This window comes from Apis cerana, linkage group LG2, assembly GCF_029169275.1.
Source record: "Apis cerana isolate GH-2021 linkage group LG2, AcerK_1.0, whole genome shotgun sequence".
NCBI lineage: Eukaryota > Metazoa > Arthropoda > Insecta > Hymenoptera > Apidae > Apis > Apis cerana.
The window spans coordinates 4,447,366-4,466,502 of NC_083853.1; the positions used below are offsets into that span (position 1 = coordinate 4,447,366).

Consider the following 19,137-nt stretch of genomic DNA (forward strand, 5'->3'; position numbering starts at 1 on the left):
TTGTTTTATCTCTATCTTTTTTTAATATTTATTTTCCTTTTCTATATATAGTTTAATTTGCAGCACTCTAGAGATGGCAAAATTTTCATATCTTTTTCCTATTTCTATCTTTCTTTCATTATTTACTCTTCTTGTTTATATTTGTAAAATTTATGCTCTAAAAAACGGATTAGATATGTGATTAACTTTATTATGTTGTTGTTATATTATATTTTATATATATATTATCTCTTTTGTTTAATTTATTGATTAAAAACAATATATTGTAACACAGTTTATTCCTATCCAATCTTTATATATCGTAAGTATATATATTTTTATATGTGTTTATTATTAATTATAATATTAATTATAATATACAAGTTATATAATAAATTATATAAATACTTACATTAAGTTTTTTCTCTATATGTGTAAAAAATCTATATAATTTGATATATATAGATTTCATATATAAATTATTTTTTTACATGTTTTAAAGGTTTCATATAATTTTACATACATTTTATGTATGTATAAATTTTGTATTTACCAATATATATACATATATTTTTTCGTAGTTTTATATTTTACATATATTTAAAACTAATTTTATATATAGCTTTTTATTTTGACATTATATATAATTATATATATTTATATAATTATAAAGTATATTTTTTATATCTTTTTGTATCTTTTTCTACAGATTTTAAAATCATATCAGCATAAAAAAATAAATCTAAAACAACGTTATATAGTATTTTTTATAATTAGAATTAAGTAAAATAATAAAAAATGATGAAAGTTTTTGCTAATGGGCCTGCTAAAGATAAAAATATTTAAAGGTAAATATAAAACAGGTAAGTAGAATTACTTTGGAAAAAATTTCATATACTATTTCTTTTATAATTATATTCTTGTTTAAAAAGAAAATCGTATATTTAGGCAATAATCTTCATTGATTAAAAATTTCAATTCTAATTAAAACAATATAATTCGATACACGAAATTTTTCCAGATTGAAAAAATTTCTATTTTAATTTCAATTTTATATCAGGAAAATAAAATTTGAAAGAAAATAATACGCAAAATTTTTCTATTTTTAAAATGAAGAATTTTTATGAAATTTTATATATTTATTTGCGAAATACTTATTATTCTTATATTTACCTATTGCAGATATTATTCTTTGGGATTCAGAAAATTTATTTTTTCAATATTTTTTTTTTATTCTAAAGAAATACTTTTTTTAAAGAATATCTTTTATACATATGTATTTTTTATAAGAGATATCGTTTTAATCTATTAAATGTTTTTTTAGTTCGTTTTAAAAAATTGAGAAATATACTGTATGTACTATGTAACTTTGTAATTGTAATTTTCTTTGTTTTTCATTTAAAAAGTTTAAAATAAAAATTGAATTGTTTCAAGTGGATTTTCATTATTAATTGATTATTAATTTTTTCGTGTATATAAAAGATTTTTGAAGGCTAATTTTATTTTATTAAATGGAATTATTTTTAATATGTTAGTTAATAATTTCGCAATTATTTATAAAAAAAACTATACAATTTATTTGTTGTAAATAGTTTAGTATTTTTTTATATGAAATTATTGATTATTACTGCGATTAATATGTATCTATTATTAACCTATTTATAAAAAAATATAAAATTCTATTAAAAAATGATTTTTATATGATTTCTATACATTCACCTACGAAAACGTAAATAATGTCAAAAAATATTTGAAATCATTTGTTGAAATCATTTTACTTTTATCTCAAATACTTTTCGCAATAGACAAAAGTAACGTAAATTAAGATAATATATGAACTAAAATATTCTATATATAAAATAAGTATATAATATATAAAAATACATGACAAATTACAAAATTTGTCATATTGATATCGTTAATAATACAAAAAAACAATTATTATTAGTTAAAATAAATAATTCATTTTATAGTTAATAATTGGAAAAAATTATAAAAAAAGTTTTTGAGATTTCAATTTCAATATCAATAATTTTAAAATATGTTTAAGAAATGCTATATACTATTACTAGGAAAAGATCATGAATTTATTTTTGCTATAATCTGTGACAAAAAAAAATGATGCTATTAAGCAGTTCGTATTTTATTGTATATATACTTTATATATAATAGTTTATAAGTATTCAAATATAAAATTTAAAAATCTTGATTTTAATAAAAATTTATAATGCATAATTGATTGAGCAATTCTTTTTGCAAATTTAATGAAATTCATTCTCGATGTTTTAATTTTCTTTCATGTTTTAAATATAATTTTGCTAAGAAATAATTTTAATATAACATAATAATAAAATCTAAACATTTTATGTATTTAATATTTTTAATTTCATTTTCATTCATTTTATAATAGAAATTCATAAAAAATAAATTTATATTTAGTTTGTAGTCTCTTTCATATCTAGTCTGTGATCGAATGATTTATATTAATTATTCTCGGTTAAAAAAATATAATTTTATAGTTTTTTGTCTTTACATATTAATAATAAATACACATATGAAAATATTTTCAATTCATTTATATAATTTTTGAAGAATTAAAGAATAATAATTGATGAATTATTGAGTTTCTAACTTCATGGATTATAAATGATGTGACTTTGTACCTATCTTCATGTAATACAATCATACAAATCGATCCATTTGTTTACGGAGGTCGTCTGCTAGTCCATTACGTTTTATTAAAACATTGTTTTGAGATTAAATAATATGCTCTAAATCGTATGTTTATGTGACTTTAAAAGAAAATAAAGCTGCAATGCCGGGGACTGAAGTTAGTATTTTTTATATATTGTAAAAATGTGAATTTTATACAAAAGATATTAAATATTTGTTTGACAGTTCTATCTGTCAAATCGAATTATTATCATAATTATAATAATAATTAGAAAGTTAAAAAAAAATATAATAAATGATTTGAATTTATCTATATTTTCTTTTTATTCTTTATATTATATAATTTTTTAATTATCTTTATTTAGGATAGTACAACAGAACTCGGAGAAATAGAAAATGTCAGAGTTGTGGTCCGTGTTCGACCTTTAAATGGAAAGGAGTTGGACGGACACTGTAAGAACATAGTATGTGTGGATACCATAAATAGTGAAATAACAGTTGAAAATCCCAATGCTGCACAAGGAGAACCACCAAAAGTTTTTTCTTTTGATGCTGTTTTTGATACCGATTCAACTCAAGTTGATATTTACAATGAAACTGCAAGACCTATTGTGGATAAAGTTCTTCAAGGATACAATGGAACTATATTTGCATATGGACAAACAGGCACTGGTAAAACATATACCATGTCAGGTGCAAAAACATCTCCACAACTTAGAGGTATTATTCCTAATACCTTTGCACATATTTTTGGACATATAGCTAAAGCTCATGATAACCAAAAGTGAGTATTTTTTATAAAGTAGATTAAAATTTTATAAGAGTCCAATTTTTTATTTAAAAATTCAATAAATTAAATATTTAAAGAAATAATGTTTTACAGATTTCTTGTGCGTGCAACATATTTAGAAATTTATAATGAAGAAGTTAGAGATTTATTAGGTAAAGATCAAAATACAAGATTAGAAGTAAAGGAAAGACCTGATATTGGAGTATTTGTAAAAGATCTTAGTGGCTATGTTGTCAATAATGCTGATGATTTAGATCGAATAATGTCTCTGGGTAATAAAAATCGTAAGTACTTTTATTATTAAATTATGAATAAAAATAAAACTTTATATCTTGTATATTAATTTTATAATATTATAGTTTGAATTTTAATATAAATTATGTATTATAATGAAAGTAGTTATATTGTGACATATTATTATGAATAAACAAAATAATACAATAAAATATATAATATTCGTATGATTCATAGGTGTTGTTGGAGCTACAGCAATGAATGTATCAAGTTCAAGGTCTCATGCGATATTTACAATCACTGTTGAATCTAGTCAACTTGGAGAAGATGGTGAACAACATGTTAAAATGGGAAAACTTCATTTAGTTGATTTAGCTGTATGAAATTCTTATGATTATTACATTAACTTTTTACTTAAAATGGATTTATTAATTTATGATATGATATTTTAGGGTTCAGAAAGACAAAGTAAAACAAAAGCTTCTGGAGTTCGTTTAAGAGAAGCAACAAAAATTAATTTATCACTTTCAACATTAGGTAATGTAATATCTGCATTAGTTGATGGTCAGAGTTCACATGTGCCTTACAGAAATTCCAAACTAACAAGATTATTACAAGATTCTTTGGGTGGAAACTCAAAAACTTTAATGGTAATGTTAATTTTATTTCTTTCTAAATATATTATTCAGAATATAAATATTTTAATTATTTAAATTTATTATTTAAATTTAGTGTGCAAATGTAAGTCCAGCAGATATAAACTATGATGAAACTATCAGCACACTTCGTTATGCAAATCGTGCTAAAAATATTAAAAATAGAGCAAGAATTAATGAAGATCCAAAAGATGCTTTACTTCGACAATTTCAAGTTGAAATTGAACAATTACGTAAACAATTAGAAGAAAATGGTGCTGAAATCTCAGAATCTGAAGATGAGTCTGAAGATTCTGAAGAAACAGGAGAAACTAGACATGAAAAAAAAGCACGACGTAGAAGAAGTCAAATATTAACAATGGAAGAATTAGAAGATAGAGATGTAGATTCTAATGAAAAAATTGACAAAGCTGAAAGAGAAGATAAAAGTCCTGATGATAAAGATGTTATTGAATTAAAAAGAACTCAGTAAGTTTTTAAAAAATTGATTAACAAATATGATATTTAAGATTATAAAGACTAATCATTTTAGGAGTGAGAAAGAAGCATTAAGAGAGAAAATGCAAAATTTACAAAACAAGATTTTAGTTGGTGGTGAGAATTTGTTAGAAAAAGCAGAAGCTCAAGAACAATTATTAGCTGCTGCAGCAATTGAACTTGAACAACGTAAAAGTAGAGAAGAACAGTTAAAGAAAGCTATTGAAGCAAAAGAAGCTGAACGAATTGATATAGAAGAAAAATATTCATCCTTGCAAGAAGAAGCTGCAGGAAAAACTAAAAAATTAGCTCGAGTACACACAATGTTAATGTCTGTTAAAGCAGAATTATCTGATTTACAGCAAGAACATCAAAGGGAAATGGAAGGACTTTTAGAAGGTGTTAGAGGTATTGGGCGAGAATTACAACTTCAAGAGCTAATAGTAAACAGTTACATTCCTGTTCAATATCAAGTATGATATTTATAATTTTATAATATTTAAAATTTAAAATTTTTAAAATTAAAAATATTTAAAATTTTATAAATATTCATATATTAAAAATTTTATTTATCAATTTTTTTTCTAGACAATGATTGAAAGATATGTTCATTGGAATGAAGATATTGGGGAATGGCAATTAAAATGTGTAGCATATACAGGTAATAATATGCGAAAAGCACAAGCTACACCACCAATAGGAAGTAATAAAGATGTATGTATTCATTTTTTCAAATTAACATCGATATTTTTTCAAAATAGAGTTTGTAATATTTAATAATATTTAATAATATTTAATAATTTTTATTTATAGCAAATTCAACCTGACATGTCAAATATATATCTCTCTTATAATAATGGAATCGACAATACTTTCGTACAACCAAAAAAAATACGAGGTAGATCTGGGGTTCCAAGGCCAACTACAGCACATAGACGTACACCACATTAAAATTATTTAAATTATAAGACGATAAAAATATTTATATTTCACTAAGTACCTTTTTTAGCATTTTTTTAAAGATTATTCTAATTTATTTTTGTTTATATGATATATATGATGAGGAAATCAGTATTTTCTGTAATTATACATTTATTTCTACTTTGAATCAGGTTTGTTCTAACTTATTTTAAATACTGCATAACAGCAAAGAATATATATACAATACAATAGGACAATATCTAATTAACAAAAGCAATTTATTAAAAACTACAATTTCTGTGTTATATGATATACAATTTAAAACTAAATAATATAAACGAACTATTTAATTTTTGCTAGTTTATATAAACTGTTAACAAATATTAGAACAAAAATTAGAATTATATTCGATAAAATTTAAAATTATTTCAACTCAGGTAATTTTTTCATATATTATATTATAAATGAAAAACTATAAAAGTAAATTTTATGTTTCATATGTTTAAATTTTCTTGTGATGTTCATGGAATACTAAATGAAAAATTTTATTCAATAATGAATATAAACTATCATAGAAAATACATTTTCATATTTAATAGCATGCAATATAAGTTATTAAATAGATAATTAATTGGTATAAAAATAGAAAAGAAAATAATGTGCTGTACCTGTGTGATAAGAAATAAAATGTTTTGCTCGATATAGGAATATTAGAGATAAAAAAACAAAAATGCAATCTTTATCAAAAGTTTAGTAATCTTATGTCTTTTTACATTAGCATTTATGTATCTTTTGATAAAGACTAGATTTTGTAGCTTGATAACAGTACTACAGTATTTCTATAATATTTTTCGTCAAAAAATTTTATGATAATTATTTGAAAAAAAAAAAAAAAAAAAAGAAAATAATTTGAATTTTGTTCTGCTTAATCATTTATGTTCATAAACTTAAAAGAAGAACATAAAGAAAGCACATCATTAAAATAGAATTTTAACTATATTTAGATTATTCTTTATTCGCTATTTATTATAATATTTTAATGTTGTGTCTGTGTGTGTTTTAAGTTTTTATTAAAACTCATACATTCTTTAAGTACTGTGATAATAAATTTCTTATACTCAATTCTGTTTACTTACTATTAAGATATTAAATGTTTATAATTATTATTGTGTGTATGTTATGCTTTTTTATATATAATTTACGATATAAAAATAAATAATTATAAAGTATATATTTGATTTTTCTTAATACATTTTTTTTTTAATATATCTTTTATTGAATTTTTCTATCACAGTTTTCTATCAATATAAATATTTTATTGATCACTTTCTTATTTCATGATACTCATTGATCCATTTTGTAATGAAGAAACGATGATATTTTCGTGCTAAAACAACACTGAATGGATCATTAGGATTGCTACTTCTTAAATCAAGATGATGAGCACTTTCTGGAATTATTATTGCTATTGCAGAAGAAGATAAATTTCTTAATACTCCACCACTAGACCATGGATCCATTAAACCATTGCTAAATAACATATCAAAAATATATAAACAAAATATATAAACAATAAAAATATATATAAAAATATATAAACAAAAGATAATAATATGAGTAATAATTATAATCTATACTAATATTTATATTATATATTAAACTCGAATTTTTTGTTTCAATTTAATCAAATTTAATTTTATTTGATAATATATACCTAAAAACAATATTTGTTGCAGTTGATAAATCTTTACATCCATATTTTTCACATATTAAGTTTGGTTGTGGTTTTACTGAATATTGTTTTATGCAATCTTTACTATATTCATCCAAATTCCAAGTATGAGGTTTAAACATATCATTTATTCCATCTGAACATATTGGCATCACCATTTCTGTACAAGCTTGAAAAGACCATCCTATAGCATCTAATTGAGGTGTAGAATTATTTAAATTTAAACATTTTGTTTCACTAGTATAATTAGTGAATATATTAATTGCATTTTTTATTGCTATTAATAATTCTATTCCTGTGAGTGATTCATTAGTTAAGTGTTTGCATACAGCCTATAATAGAAATAATATTTTATGAATTATAAAATGTAATAAATATATTGATTGAATTAGAATTATATTGGATTATTTAAAAATTAAGATACTTACATTAATAGGATAAGCAGGTAATGGTGCTAAAAAATTAGCTTTATAAGGATAATTTACCATAGCAAGATTTGTATAAATATCTTGCAAATAAGATATTAATTGTTCAATATCATTTTCATTCTTTAAAGGTTGACATAATTTCCAATTATCTGATAACCATTTTTTCCCTTCATCTATTAAAAAAAATATAAAATATAAAAAATGAAGAATATTACATATTACATATTACATATAAATAAAATAATATGAATAAAAAATATTATTACTAGTTGATGTCATATTCACAATAATATTCCATGATTTACGAATAAGTTTTGGACAATTTGAATGAGCTTTTTTAAAATCTGAAGTAACTATACGTAGAAAACTTTCACATTCTGTGATTCCAGTAAATTGTAATATTGGAGCTGAAGATGCAATTGCTCTATAATATAAAATTTATATTTTTATCATACACTATTTCTAAATAATACTATTTTACTAACCCTTGTACAATATGAGGATATTTTATGCGTATCCATGCACTAAGCATACCACCATATGAACCACCAAAAACTATTATAGGACTATTTTTATATTTTGATTTAGATTTTAAATATTGAATCAAATCAACATAATCTGCAAGAGCTTGTTGAGATGTTAAATATCCTAAATGATTTAAATCTGCATATGATTTATTATTATAAGGCATAGATTCTCCATAATAACGATGTTCAGCAAAAACTAACAAAGCTTTAAATTCTGGGGCTATATCCCACATAAAACCCTATAAAAATAATGATTAAATTAAAATTTGGAATTAAAGAATTATTATTACAATATTATATTAAATTATTACAATTGATATAAAATAATAAATAATAAAATAAAAAGAATAAAATAATTTATATTTATAAAATATATTAAATTGCATTATTTTTTTTTATAAATTGTACTTACTGTATTTTGAGCAAAAGTTTCTATGTTACCTTCATTTCCAGTATAAAAGAAAATTGGTGCATTATTTGTTTTTTGCCAAGTATCATTTATAAGATATCGTAATTTAAATGTATTTAATACTGAAAAACTAAAATGGTCTACCTGTAATTTTTAAAGCATTTTACTTTTATTCTAAAACAATATATATATAATTATTATATATAATTAAAAACACAATATATATAATAATTTGATCATACAATTTACAATTATATCAAATTTTAATATTCAGAAATTTCTTCTATAACAATTAATAAATACATTATATATGTACATATAAATACGTGAATAATAAATATGTATATAAATATGAAATATATAATTATTCATAGTAAATATTATTAATTAGAAATTTTGCATTAAATTTATTGTAATACTAATCACATACTGGCATATCAATTGTCTTAATCTCATATCTGTATTTCGCGCTATGTAATTCATTTTGAATATACAATGATTTTTGATAATTTCCATAAAATTTATTTAAAAAAATATGTTGTAACGTAGATTGCCATAATGTAATAAAAAATAACAATAAAATATTGAATAGTTCCATTATAATGCGTTTTTAATGAATTCCAGATTTTAACTGATGAATAATATAAGTATGTATCTTAAATATGTTAACTTGTGATGACTAATAACATAGCATTATATACATGGTGTATCAAAAGTTTATATAATTATACATATAATATGTAAAAATAATATTTAAATAGAAAATAATTTTAATATTAGTTCTATATTAAAGTTTGATAAATAATTTAATATATTTAATATGATTGAAAATGATGTTTTACATAAATTAATATTTAAAATAAATAAACTAATAATATTAATAAGTGAAAAAATAATTTTCAAATGTATGTTTTTATCATTAAATTTTCTTTTTTTTTAGTAAATAGTAAATGTTATTAATTAATATCATATATATATATATATATATATATATATATATATATATATATATATATGAATATATATCTATATATTAATTTTACAAATATATATTCATTATATATTCGTAATATTAATAATAAACTTAGATTGTTAATAAAATGAAATTATTTTTCTTATAATTGAAAAGATAATATTAATAACAAGTAATAGAAATATTTTAAAAAGAAACAAAAAACTATATATGTATATGCAAATATTTGATTGAATTTTTTTATAAAAATCAAAAGAATGATAGCAGATCAAAGTAAGAAATAGTATAAATGAATAGTAAGAATAAGAAATAGTATAAATTATAAAAGATGAAAAAATATAATATATTTTAATAGTATAAAATCATCAATTTGAATTCAAAATTTGATTTACTAACATTAAAACAATTTATATAAGCATTTGAATATTTTTTTATAAAATGTACAAAATGTATATTTAAATCGAATTGTGTGAATTTGTGAATAAATTAGATATTCTTGAAGAATAAAATAAATATGAATAGTATAAAAGAAATACATATATTATATCACGCGATTTTTGATTAACATGTGTTTAATTAGTAAGATAAATATATTTAATTAACAACTTCTTGAAATAGAAAATTAATTAAGTAATGATATTGAAAATATTTATTTCAAGAATTGGTGAAAAGAATATTTTGTTTTAAAAAATTTTAACTTTTATTATTTATGAAAAATTTTAATGATTATTAAAATTTTTTTTTAATATATTTGATTTTAAAATTTTAATATGAATTATAATTAATTAAAACAGATAAAATATAATAAATATATGTAAGATTATTATATAGATTATCAATCCAAATATCTTTAAATATCGATAAATTTCTTATCTGCTATCAATCTTTAAAAATTTGTAAAAACTATATGATACAATATTATATTATAGATGTATAAATTACATTATATATTTATAAGATTTATATTATTTTATTGTTTTATATTTTATATAGATCGTGTTGTATGTTATATGTTTGTTATAAACACACACAAAAAAAAATTACATTTATGTTCAAAATAAAGAAAAAAATACAAAATTTAATATTTGTAAATATATTAATTATTAATCATTATGACAATCAAAATATTAAAATTAAAAGATTTTACATGGACTCACATTTAAAGACTTTATTTAAACAATTTTGGAGAAGGATTTATAGAAAGGATATTAAAAATGGTAAATATTTTATTACAATCAATAATTATAAAAAAATAATAAAACAAAAATAAAATATTAAATTAAACAAAATATTTAAAAAATTATAATAATAATGTAATAATGTAATAATTGTAATAAACATTTTTGAATATACATATATCAAATATATATTATTTTTATTATTATTATGATAATATAAATATGATGAATATAAATAATTGAACAAAATATGAATTTTGTTAAATTATATAATATGTACAAAAATTATAAAAAGATTTTATAATTGTTGCATTATTTTTATATATAAATAAATAAATTATAATATTTTTGTAAATATTTATAATTAATAAATCAATGAAAAATATTTTTTTTATAAATTTTTTTTATAAATTTCATAATTTATTCATTAATTTATTCATATTATTTAATTGGAAAAACATTTTAAAATTATTTAAAATTTATATACAATATAAATTTTGTTAATTATTTAATTTAATTACTAATTAAAGTTGTAATTAATCATTTTACTTATGTATATTTTAAATATTATGGATTAATAATATTATATAAGTTTTTTAAATTATTATTTTAAATTATGAATATATTATAAATATATTATAATTTTAGTATTCTAAAGATTTTATTAGTTTCAAAGCATTAATGAAATTTTTTATGGATACAAATTATTTGAATTTTTTCTTAATTATTGCCAAATTAAAAATTTTGTGGAAAATTTTGAAAATTTTTATTGAATAAAAAATTTTGTTTTTTATTGAATATAAAAAACATTAAATAAAAATTTCATTATTTAATATGCAATATTAATAATATATTAATAATAGATTACATTAATATAATTAAGTAGGGTTTTATTTCATTTAAATTGATTTTGATAGACACAGACATAAAATCTTTATTACAAAAAATAAATTAATTCACTCTACATACAAAAATACATAACTAATATTAATAATACTCTCTATTCAGTGATGGTTTAATAATTATACTACTATCAAGAATCATTATTATCAAATCATGACAGTAATGAAACTGGTAAAATTAATAGTGTACAATATATAATGTACAATATATAATGCATAAATGTCATGAATCATATTTAAGATACAATAAATTTTCGAAATGTATATTTTTCATTAAAATGTTTTTCCCAAAAATGTTTTGTCTTTTTAAATTAAACAATACTTATTAATAATTAATTTTAAAATTGATATATATATATACTATAAAAATTTCATAAAACAAAACTAATCGCAACAGTCTATAGTTTGATAAATGAAATGATATATTACACGCATAGTTGGTCTTAAATTATAAGATTAGAAAAAATTATGGCTTCTTATTTCATTTACAAAAATGTTTTTATGTACTATTTTGTACAAAACATTTTATACGTATGTACTCATTAAATAATACTAACAAAAAAATTTATATATTCAATTTTGTTTTGAACAATAAACAATATTTTAAATATCGGATGGATATAAATTTCTTTAGTTTTAATGTATGTTATACAATTTGACTCTGCATATTAAGCATAAATGTAAAATTTATATATATATATAATTTGAATTTCTAATAATGGCCATTATTGCATAATTTTAATATAAGTATCTCTAATTCTCTTAGGATACATAAATTGTGAACAATTTCTTAATACTCAAAAATATACTTCGATACATTGAATTATAATGAAGTTATTTTTATTTTATTAATAAGAAAAAAGATCTAATAATGATCCAGTCTTGCATTACAATATTATGTCATAATGTTCAGTGAGAACATGTGACTAAAAATTTGCATCTCACTTAAACAGGAGTACTTGTTCATACATTTTTTATACAAAATGTTCACTTTAATATTCTGCACAATTTTCTAGCCAACATATATAAATTTTAATTAATAAATTTCATATTTTCGCGAAAATAAAAATTGTGTAAAATATTAAAATAAATATTTTGTATACATCAGATATATAGATAATTTATAAAATTATGAAACAAAATTAATAAATGTAAAAAATGATTCTCTTTTTACAAGATCGCATTCTTCCAACTAATATATATATATATAATTAATTAGTACTCTCTAATAATTAACCGGGAATTGTACTTTAGTATTTTCGTTTAGAAAATTACATTACTGTTTGCTGTTTCATTAATAAAATACAGCAAATAAGTATCATTAATTCTATCAATATACATATGTCACTTTTAACTTATTGGTCCCTAACACAAAAATCTTCTAATAGTGTTGTACAATAAAGTGCTTTAAATTAAAAAATATCTAGCCTCTTCTAACTACATTTTCCTTTTAAACTACGAAAGCTATATTGCATACTAAAATATTAATATTATATATACTTCAACATTTACTTTTGTACTTCTGTGTAAGTCGCATTTGTTCTATTTTTTCAGTATACTGACATTCAATTTCTTTAAGTTTTGTTGCTATATGTTTTTCTTGAGTACTAATAATTCCTTCAAGTTTTTGTTGTACTTGATTCATGGCTCTTTTGTACCCTTCTTCTATACGTTTACATTCACTTAATAGAAATTTTTCTTTATTTTTTGCATACTCCTAAAATAATTTATGTGTTAAATTTGAAATAAAACAAAATTAATAGAAAATAATGTAACAAATATAAAATAAATAAAAATATATTATATAATTACCTTGTAATTATTTGCAGTTTGTTTTGCTGATTGATATTTATTTTTTAATGTATCAATGTTACTTTTCATTTCTTTTTCTTTTTCTTTTAATATTTTTATTTCTGTTTTTAAATTTTCTTCACTTTCTTTTAATTGCTGCAATCTTTCATTTATTTTAACTTCTTTGCCTTTTACTTCCGTAATTTCTGCAGCCCATTGACTCATAACTTGAGCCATTAAATTTCTCTCCTCATCCACATCATTTTCTTTTTGTTTTAATATTTCTTCTAACTTTTCGATTTTCAAATTCTTTGCTACTAATTCTTTGTAATAAGTTTCAAGTTCAGTTTCAACCATTTGACTAAATTGTTCCTTTGCTTTGAAATATGAATGAATTTTTACCTTTTCTGTAAGCATTGTTTTCAAAGTTTCCACTTCCTGTATCTTTTCATGACATCTATTTTTTAATTTTAATAAAATAGATTTATATGTATCTTCTAATTTTTTTCTCATTTCTCGATGTCGTTCTTCTATACCTCTAAGATCTTCAGCTACTTTTTGTTCCATCTCTTCGCGAATTTCTTTTACCATAATCTCTATTATTTTTTGAAAATCTGTACCATCGTTTGAATGTGTACGCGGTGATAAATTTAATTCAGCAAATACTTGTTTTTGATTCTTAACGTATTGTTCGAATTGTTTAGCTTGATTTTTTAACTTTGAAACAAGTTGATCTCTTTCTATTTTTACTTTTTCAAACTCTTTTAATCTTTCTAATTCCTCGTTCTTGCCTTGTAAATCTGTTTCTAATTGTTTGATTCTTTGCTCCATAACAAGATCACCTTTTCTTCCAGCTTTTAAATGATTTATTTTACTATTTAATTCTGCTACTAAAGTTTTATAGCGAGAAAGTTCTTTTTTAAGTTCATTCGAATTTAGTGATATTTCACTATTTTTTTTAAACGTATTCTCAAAATTTCCAATTAATTTTTTCGCTTCTAATAATTCTATTTCTAATTGTGAGATTTTATCCTTATAAGCATTTATTTCACTAGTCAAATTCTCACATTTATTTTTTAAACTTTCATTTTCTACTTGATATCGAGCTTCTTTTAATTTTATTTCATCAAAATCTTCAATTGTTATATTTCGTTTAATATTTGATAATTCGGATTCAAGTTTGAAAATTTTACTATTAAGATTATTTCTTTCGCTAATTGCTCTTTCATATTTCTTTTTCCATGATTCTTGAGATATTTCTATTTGTGCTACTTTCAATCTAGCATCATCTAATTCAGACTGATATTCTACAATTTTTTTATGTTCATCAAGAGCAACATGCAATTTGTCTTCTAAACGTTTACAATCTTCTTCAAGCTATAAATACATTAAATTTATAAATAATAAATAAAATTAACAAATAATTTTAAATAAAATATATATACCTGATTAATTTTCTCTAAATGTTCAGAACAATGATCTGGTAAATAAACACTTATTTCTTGATTAGGATGAGCATTGCGTAATTCATTTAAAGCTTGTTCTTTTGCTGTAAATATTACATATTTATAATAATTATTTTATTTAAATTTTAAATATAATAAATTTTAAATATAATAAATATATAAATATATAAATATATAAAAATATATAAATTACCCTTTTCAATTTCTTGATGAATTTTCTTCGTATATTCTTCTTTTTTCTTTCTTTCATAATTTAAATCTTTTTCTAATTCAATTACTTTACTTCTATATGTATCGCATTCTTCTGTTAATTTTTCTGCTATTTTAACTTGTGCCCGCAAGTCATGTTGATATTTCTCAATATCTTTTTCACAATCTTCTAAATTAGCATATTTTTCTTTTAACATTTTAATTTCAGATTTATGTTCATTTATTAACTGCTCTTTTGTACTACAAACATCTATATACAATTCCTTAACACGATCCAACTCTTTTTGTGTTTGTTCTAATTGCACACTATAAATTAAAATATTTATTTTAATATAATATTAAAAAATAATATATTATATGATAAAATATAATTTCCTAGAAATAATTTTAATTACTTACGATAATTGCACTATTTCAACTTTTGCTTCTTGTCTAACTCTTTCTATAGCCTTAGCATGTATTTCTAAATATTCTTTATTATATTCATCAATTGCATCTTTCTCTTGTTGATTTATGCTTTCTTGATATAATTTTTTGAGCGTTTCTTCATTAACTGCTAATGTTTCTTCTAATTTTTGTTCTAATTTCATTTTTTCTTCTCGTAATAATTCATATTGCTTTTTTACATCACTAAGATGATCAGATAATTTTTGTATTTGAGCATTTGCTTTTAAAGCTTCATCTGTAAGTACAGATTTCAATTCTTGTTCTAATTCGTTAACACGTTTAGCATATCGAGCTGCTTCTTTTCGACATGTATCTGCTATAATTAAAGCTTTATCAAGTTCTTTTTCTTTTTGTGATAAAGTATTTTCTAATCGAGTTATTTCCTTTCTTTTAACTGCCTGTCCAGCTAAACATCTATAAATTAATAACATAATAAAAAATTAATATTATAGCAAATGATAATATAATATGATATAAAATTGTTTTAGATAGAAACAAATAACCTTTTTAATTCTCCTCTTAATTTATTTGTTACATCATCATAAGGCTTTGATTTTGATTTATTATGAAAATCGCCTAATTTCATTTGTTTAATAGAATCAGATTCTTCTTCTAATGTTGTTGTCAGTAACGAATCATATTGTGCTGCATCACTTTTTGCTATCTCTAATTTATTCTATAAAAACAATATTATTTACAATATTCTTATATTTTAAATATAACAATTATAGTTTTTTGTCAATAAACTATTGTTTAAATATGAATTAATATATCAATACATTAAATACCTGTAATTCTTGAATCATTTTTTGCATTTCTTCTTTTTCTTGCGTTAAAACTTTAATCTGTGCTTGAAGTTGCATTACTTGTTGAGCATTATTTGTAGCCATAAGATTTCTACATTGTGCTTGACTTTCTTCCAATGCTTGTGCTAAACGATTCATTGTATCTCCTTTTTCTACCATAAGTGTTTCATTTGCCCTTCGTACATCAGCTAATTTATTTTCCAAATCAGCATATGATATTTCCTATTAAAATAAAGAAGATCAAATAATTAAGATGATATTTATTTATTTATAAGATTTCATAAAGTTATAATAAACAATTTTTTAAAAATATTTTATAAATTTTAATTTTTAATAATGGTGTTATGCAATAATTAAAAAAATAATTTGTATAGCATATTAATGTTTTATACAAAAACATTATAATTTTTGAAAAATATAATATCAACAACTTGCCCAGATACAATGACTGTTGGAATCCACATTGAGCAGCTATGACAAATATTATTAATATATATATATATATATATATATATTATATATATATTATATATATATATATATATATATATATATGTAAAATATTAATGTACTAAAATTTTTGTCTACTGATATAAATTAGTAAAATAATTAAATAATTAAAAAATAAATGTGTATGCAAGAAGAATTTAATATAATATTGAAAATACCTTTGCATTAAGTTTATCTGTAAGTTTATCTATTTGAATTTGCATATTTTTCATTTCAATTGCATGTTTTTCTTGTGCTTGCTTTAAAAATTTTTCATGTGTTTTATCATTTGCTTGTAATGCTTGTACTTCTTCTAATATAGCTATTTTTTGTTGTAATTCTATTAAAGAGTTTCTTGCATCTCTTAATTCTTCTGTCATCTAAATTTTATAATTTATATAATTAAATAATTAGTAGTAGTAATTATTCTAATAATAAAATTAATATGCAAAAAAATATAGAAAAATCTTACATTTCGATTAGCTCTTTCTAAATTTTCATTTTTTTCCTTTAATGATGTTATTTGATTGTGGAGACCAGTAATTTCAGCTTTTGCATCAACTAAAAAAAAAAAAAAAAAAAAAATTTTTATAATTCTTTTTTAAAAAAATATTGTAGCAATATCAATAAATTTCTTTAATTCTTACCCAAAGCATGTTGTGTTTGATTTCTAGATATGTTTGATCTTTCAGTTTCAGCTTGTAAAAGTGTTAATTTCCTGCTAAGTTGATTTTTTTCTTCTTCTTTTTCTAATTGTAGTTGTTTTAATTCTTCTGTTAATCGTTTAATTTCTCTCATTCGAACTGTATATAAAACTTCTAATTGTTCTTTACTATCATATTCTGCTATTTTATAAGCTACATTATCATCAGTTGGTCTACCATTTGGACTTATTTTGTAACAATGACTTAAATGATCTGATGTAACATTATCACCACCTCCAAACTCATGAATTTGTTTACTTTGTATATTATTTTCATATCCATCAATATAACCATTATTTGAATAAGTTTTACTATGAGCATCATAATGATTAGCTGGTGTTTGATAATTATACAAATAATTTTCATTAAATGTACACTCTTCTTCAACTTGAACTCTTAAATCTTTAGGAAATGCAGAATTTGGTAGTCTTGATAATTCATAAGGCGTTTCGGCAGTAATATTATGCATATCTTTACTTTTATTATTTTTAGAATATGGTGTGTCAGATGGACCATATACATTAAAATCTCTTTGTATATTAGATATTGTTGGAACAATTTCTAACTCTGACTTATGGTTTGTCATAATATTGTCATAATTATTTGAATTTCCCATATGATCATAAATACCAAATTCTTTCTGTAATTGAGATACAGTTTGGTCTTTGGATGATATAATTCCCTGAGTAGAATTTAACACTGAATTAGAATCTTCTACTTCTTTAGCATTATCTTGATAACAACTATTGTTAACAGAACTAGTATCAGTTTCATCATCTAAATCATCATTCCAAGTGAGATCCTTATCCAAGAGATCCTGAATCTAAAACATCAAAATTTATCTATTAAAATTATAACCATGTTTTTTTTTAATTAATCTTTCCAATTAGACTATAGATTGAGTAAAACATTCTATAATAAACTTTAATTAAAATAAAGAAAAGTGTACCTCTTTATCGCGTCGCTTAGCATCTTCTTGTTCTTCATCTTCCTCTAAGCCTTGTGTATTTGTATTTAGTTGAATTTCTGAGCCTTGAAACAAGCTCAGACCTGGATCCTCCATTCCTACAGTCTGGCATACACGAATTTATCATGAAAACCAAACATTTATACCCAACATATTTTTGTTTATAACACCATAACCTAAACGCAACAAGTGGGTCACAGAAAATTAGTTTGAACTATAATCCTAGATTTAGCAATAGATTACAAAGTCTTAAGTAGTTCATTTTTTACTAATCTCAACAAGTTGATGACAAACAACTCTGAGATTATTAAAGTTTTTAAATGATTATACACTCTGCAATTTGCTTGTAAACAATCTTTGAAAAGTCAAACTGCCTTA

The 19,137-nt window shown here is 20.8% G+C and overlaps 3 protein-coding genes across 6 annotated transcripts; 1 reads left to right on the forward strand and 2 right to left on the reverse strand.

Annotated features, from left to right (window-relative positions):
- LOC107999829 (kinesin-like protein KIF3A) lies at positions 1-6,961 on the forward strand. 3 transcript variants are annotated; one of them, XM_062071804.1, is made up of 10 exons: positions 1-301; positions 689-842; positions 3,018-3,436; positions 3,536-3,726; positions 3,914-4,053; positions 4,129-4,326; positions 4,409-4,800; positions 4,865-5,282; positions 5,398-5,523; positions 5,623-6,961. In XM_062071804.1, the coding sequence occupies exons 3-10, from the start codon at positions 3,339-3,341 to the stop codon at positions 5,758-5,760; spliced, it is 1,701 nt and encodes a 566-aa protein (XP_061927788.1). In that variant the 5' UTR covers positions 1-301; positions 689-842; positions 3,018-3,338; the 3' UTR covers positions 5,761-6,961. The 3 variants fall into 3 exon arrangements, with proteins under 3 accessions (XP_061927788.1, XP_061927789.1, XP_061927787.1); XM_062071805.1 differs by having other exon boundaries at positions 689-827; XM_062071803.1 differs by lacking the exons at positions 1-301; positions 689-842 and adding an exon at positions 2,499-2,809.
- A 21-nt stretch (positions 6,962-6,982) lies between these two features.
- LOC107997478 (lysosomal Pro-X carboxypeptidase) lies at positions 6,983-9,524 on the reverse strand. Its single transcript, XM_017056088.3, has 7 exons — positions 9,257-9,524; positions 8,830-8,970; positions 8,376-8,656; positions 8,157-8,314; positions 7,891-8,063; positions 7,445-7,794; positions 6,983-7,260 (listed from the first exon to the last, which is right to left on the reverse strand). Exons 1-7 carry the CDS (start codon positions 9,422-9,424, stop codon positions 7,053-7,055), a joined length of 1,479 nt encoding a protein of 492 aa, XP_016911577.1. The 5' UTR covers positions 9,425-9,524; the 3' UTR covers positions 6,983-7,052.
- Positions 9,525-11,887: 2,363 nt separating this feature from the next.
- LOC107997552 (centrosomal protein of 152 kDa) lies at positions 11,888-19,135 on the reverse strand. 2 transcript variants are annotated; one of them, XM_062071831.1, is made up of 12 exons: positions 18,742-19,135; positions 17,736-18,615; positions 17,561-17,649; positions 17,268-17,468; positions 17,035-17,070; positions 16,582-16,821; positions 16,297-16,469; positions 15,746-16,207; positions 15,330-15,652; positions 15,116-15,219; positions 13,692-15,047; positions 11,888-13,596 (listed from the first exon to the last, which is right to left on the reverse strand). In XM_062071831.1, the coding sequence occupies exons 1-12, from the start codon at positions 18,853-18,855 to the stop codon at positions 13,381-13,383; spliced, it is 4,194 nt and encodes a 1,397-aa protein (XP_061927815.1). In that variant the 5' UTR covers positions 18,856-19,135; the 3' UTR covers positions 11,888-13,380. The 2 variants fall into 2 exon arrangements, with proteins under 2 accessions (XP_061927815.1, XP_016911726.2); XM_017056237.3 differs by lacking the exon at positions 17,035-17,070.
- Between the last annotated feature and the right edge of the window lie 2 nt (positions 19,136-19,137).

What these genes read in the sequence shown, in the direction of transcription:
- LOC107999829 (XM_062071803.1), top strand. An exon ending in AAAGCTCATGATAACCAAAA is followed by an intron (nt 3,437 to 3,535) that starts GTGAGTATTTTT and finishes AATGTTTTACAG; the next exon opens with ATTTCTTGTGCGTGCAACAT. An exon ending in GTCTCTGGGTAATAAAAATC is followed by an intron (nt 3,727 to 3,913) that starts GTAAGTACTTTT and finishes TATGATTCATAG; the next exon opens with GTGTTGTTGGAGCTACAGCA.
- LOC107997478 (XM_017056088.3), bottom strand. Translation starts at nt 9,424, where the DNA reads ATGGAACTATTCAATATTTTATTGTTATTTTTTATTACATTATGGCAA. An exon ending in TACCTGCTTATCCTATTAAT is followed by an intron (nt 7,795 to 7,890) that starts GTAAGTATCTTA and finishes TTTCTATTATAG; the next exon opens with GCTGTATGCAAACACTTAAC. An exon ending in GCAACAAATATTGTTTTTAG is followed by an intron (nt 7,261 to 7,444) that starts GTATATATTATC and finishes TATGTTATTTAG; the next exon opens with CAATGGTTTAATGGATCCAT.
- LOC107997552 (XM_062071831.1), bottom strand. Translation starts at nt 18,855, where the DNA reads ATGGAGGATCCAGGTCTGAGCTTGTTTCAAGGCTCAGAAATTCAACTA. An exon ending in GTTGAAATAGTGCAATTATC is followed by an intron (nt 15,653 to 15,745) that starts GTAAGTAATTAA and finishes TTTAATTTATAG; the next exon opens with TGTGCAATTAGAACAAACAC. An exon ending in ATTTAGAGAAAATTAATCAG is followed by an intron (nt 15,048 to 15,115) that starts GTATATATATTT and finishes ATGTATTTATAG; the next exon opens with CTTGAAGAAGATTGTAAACG.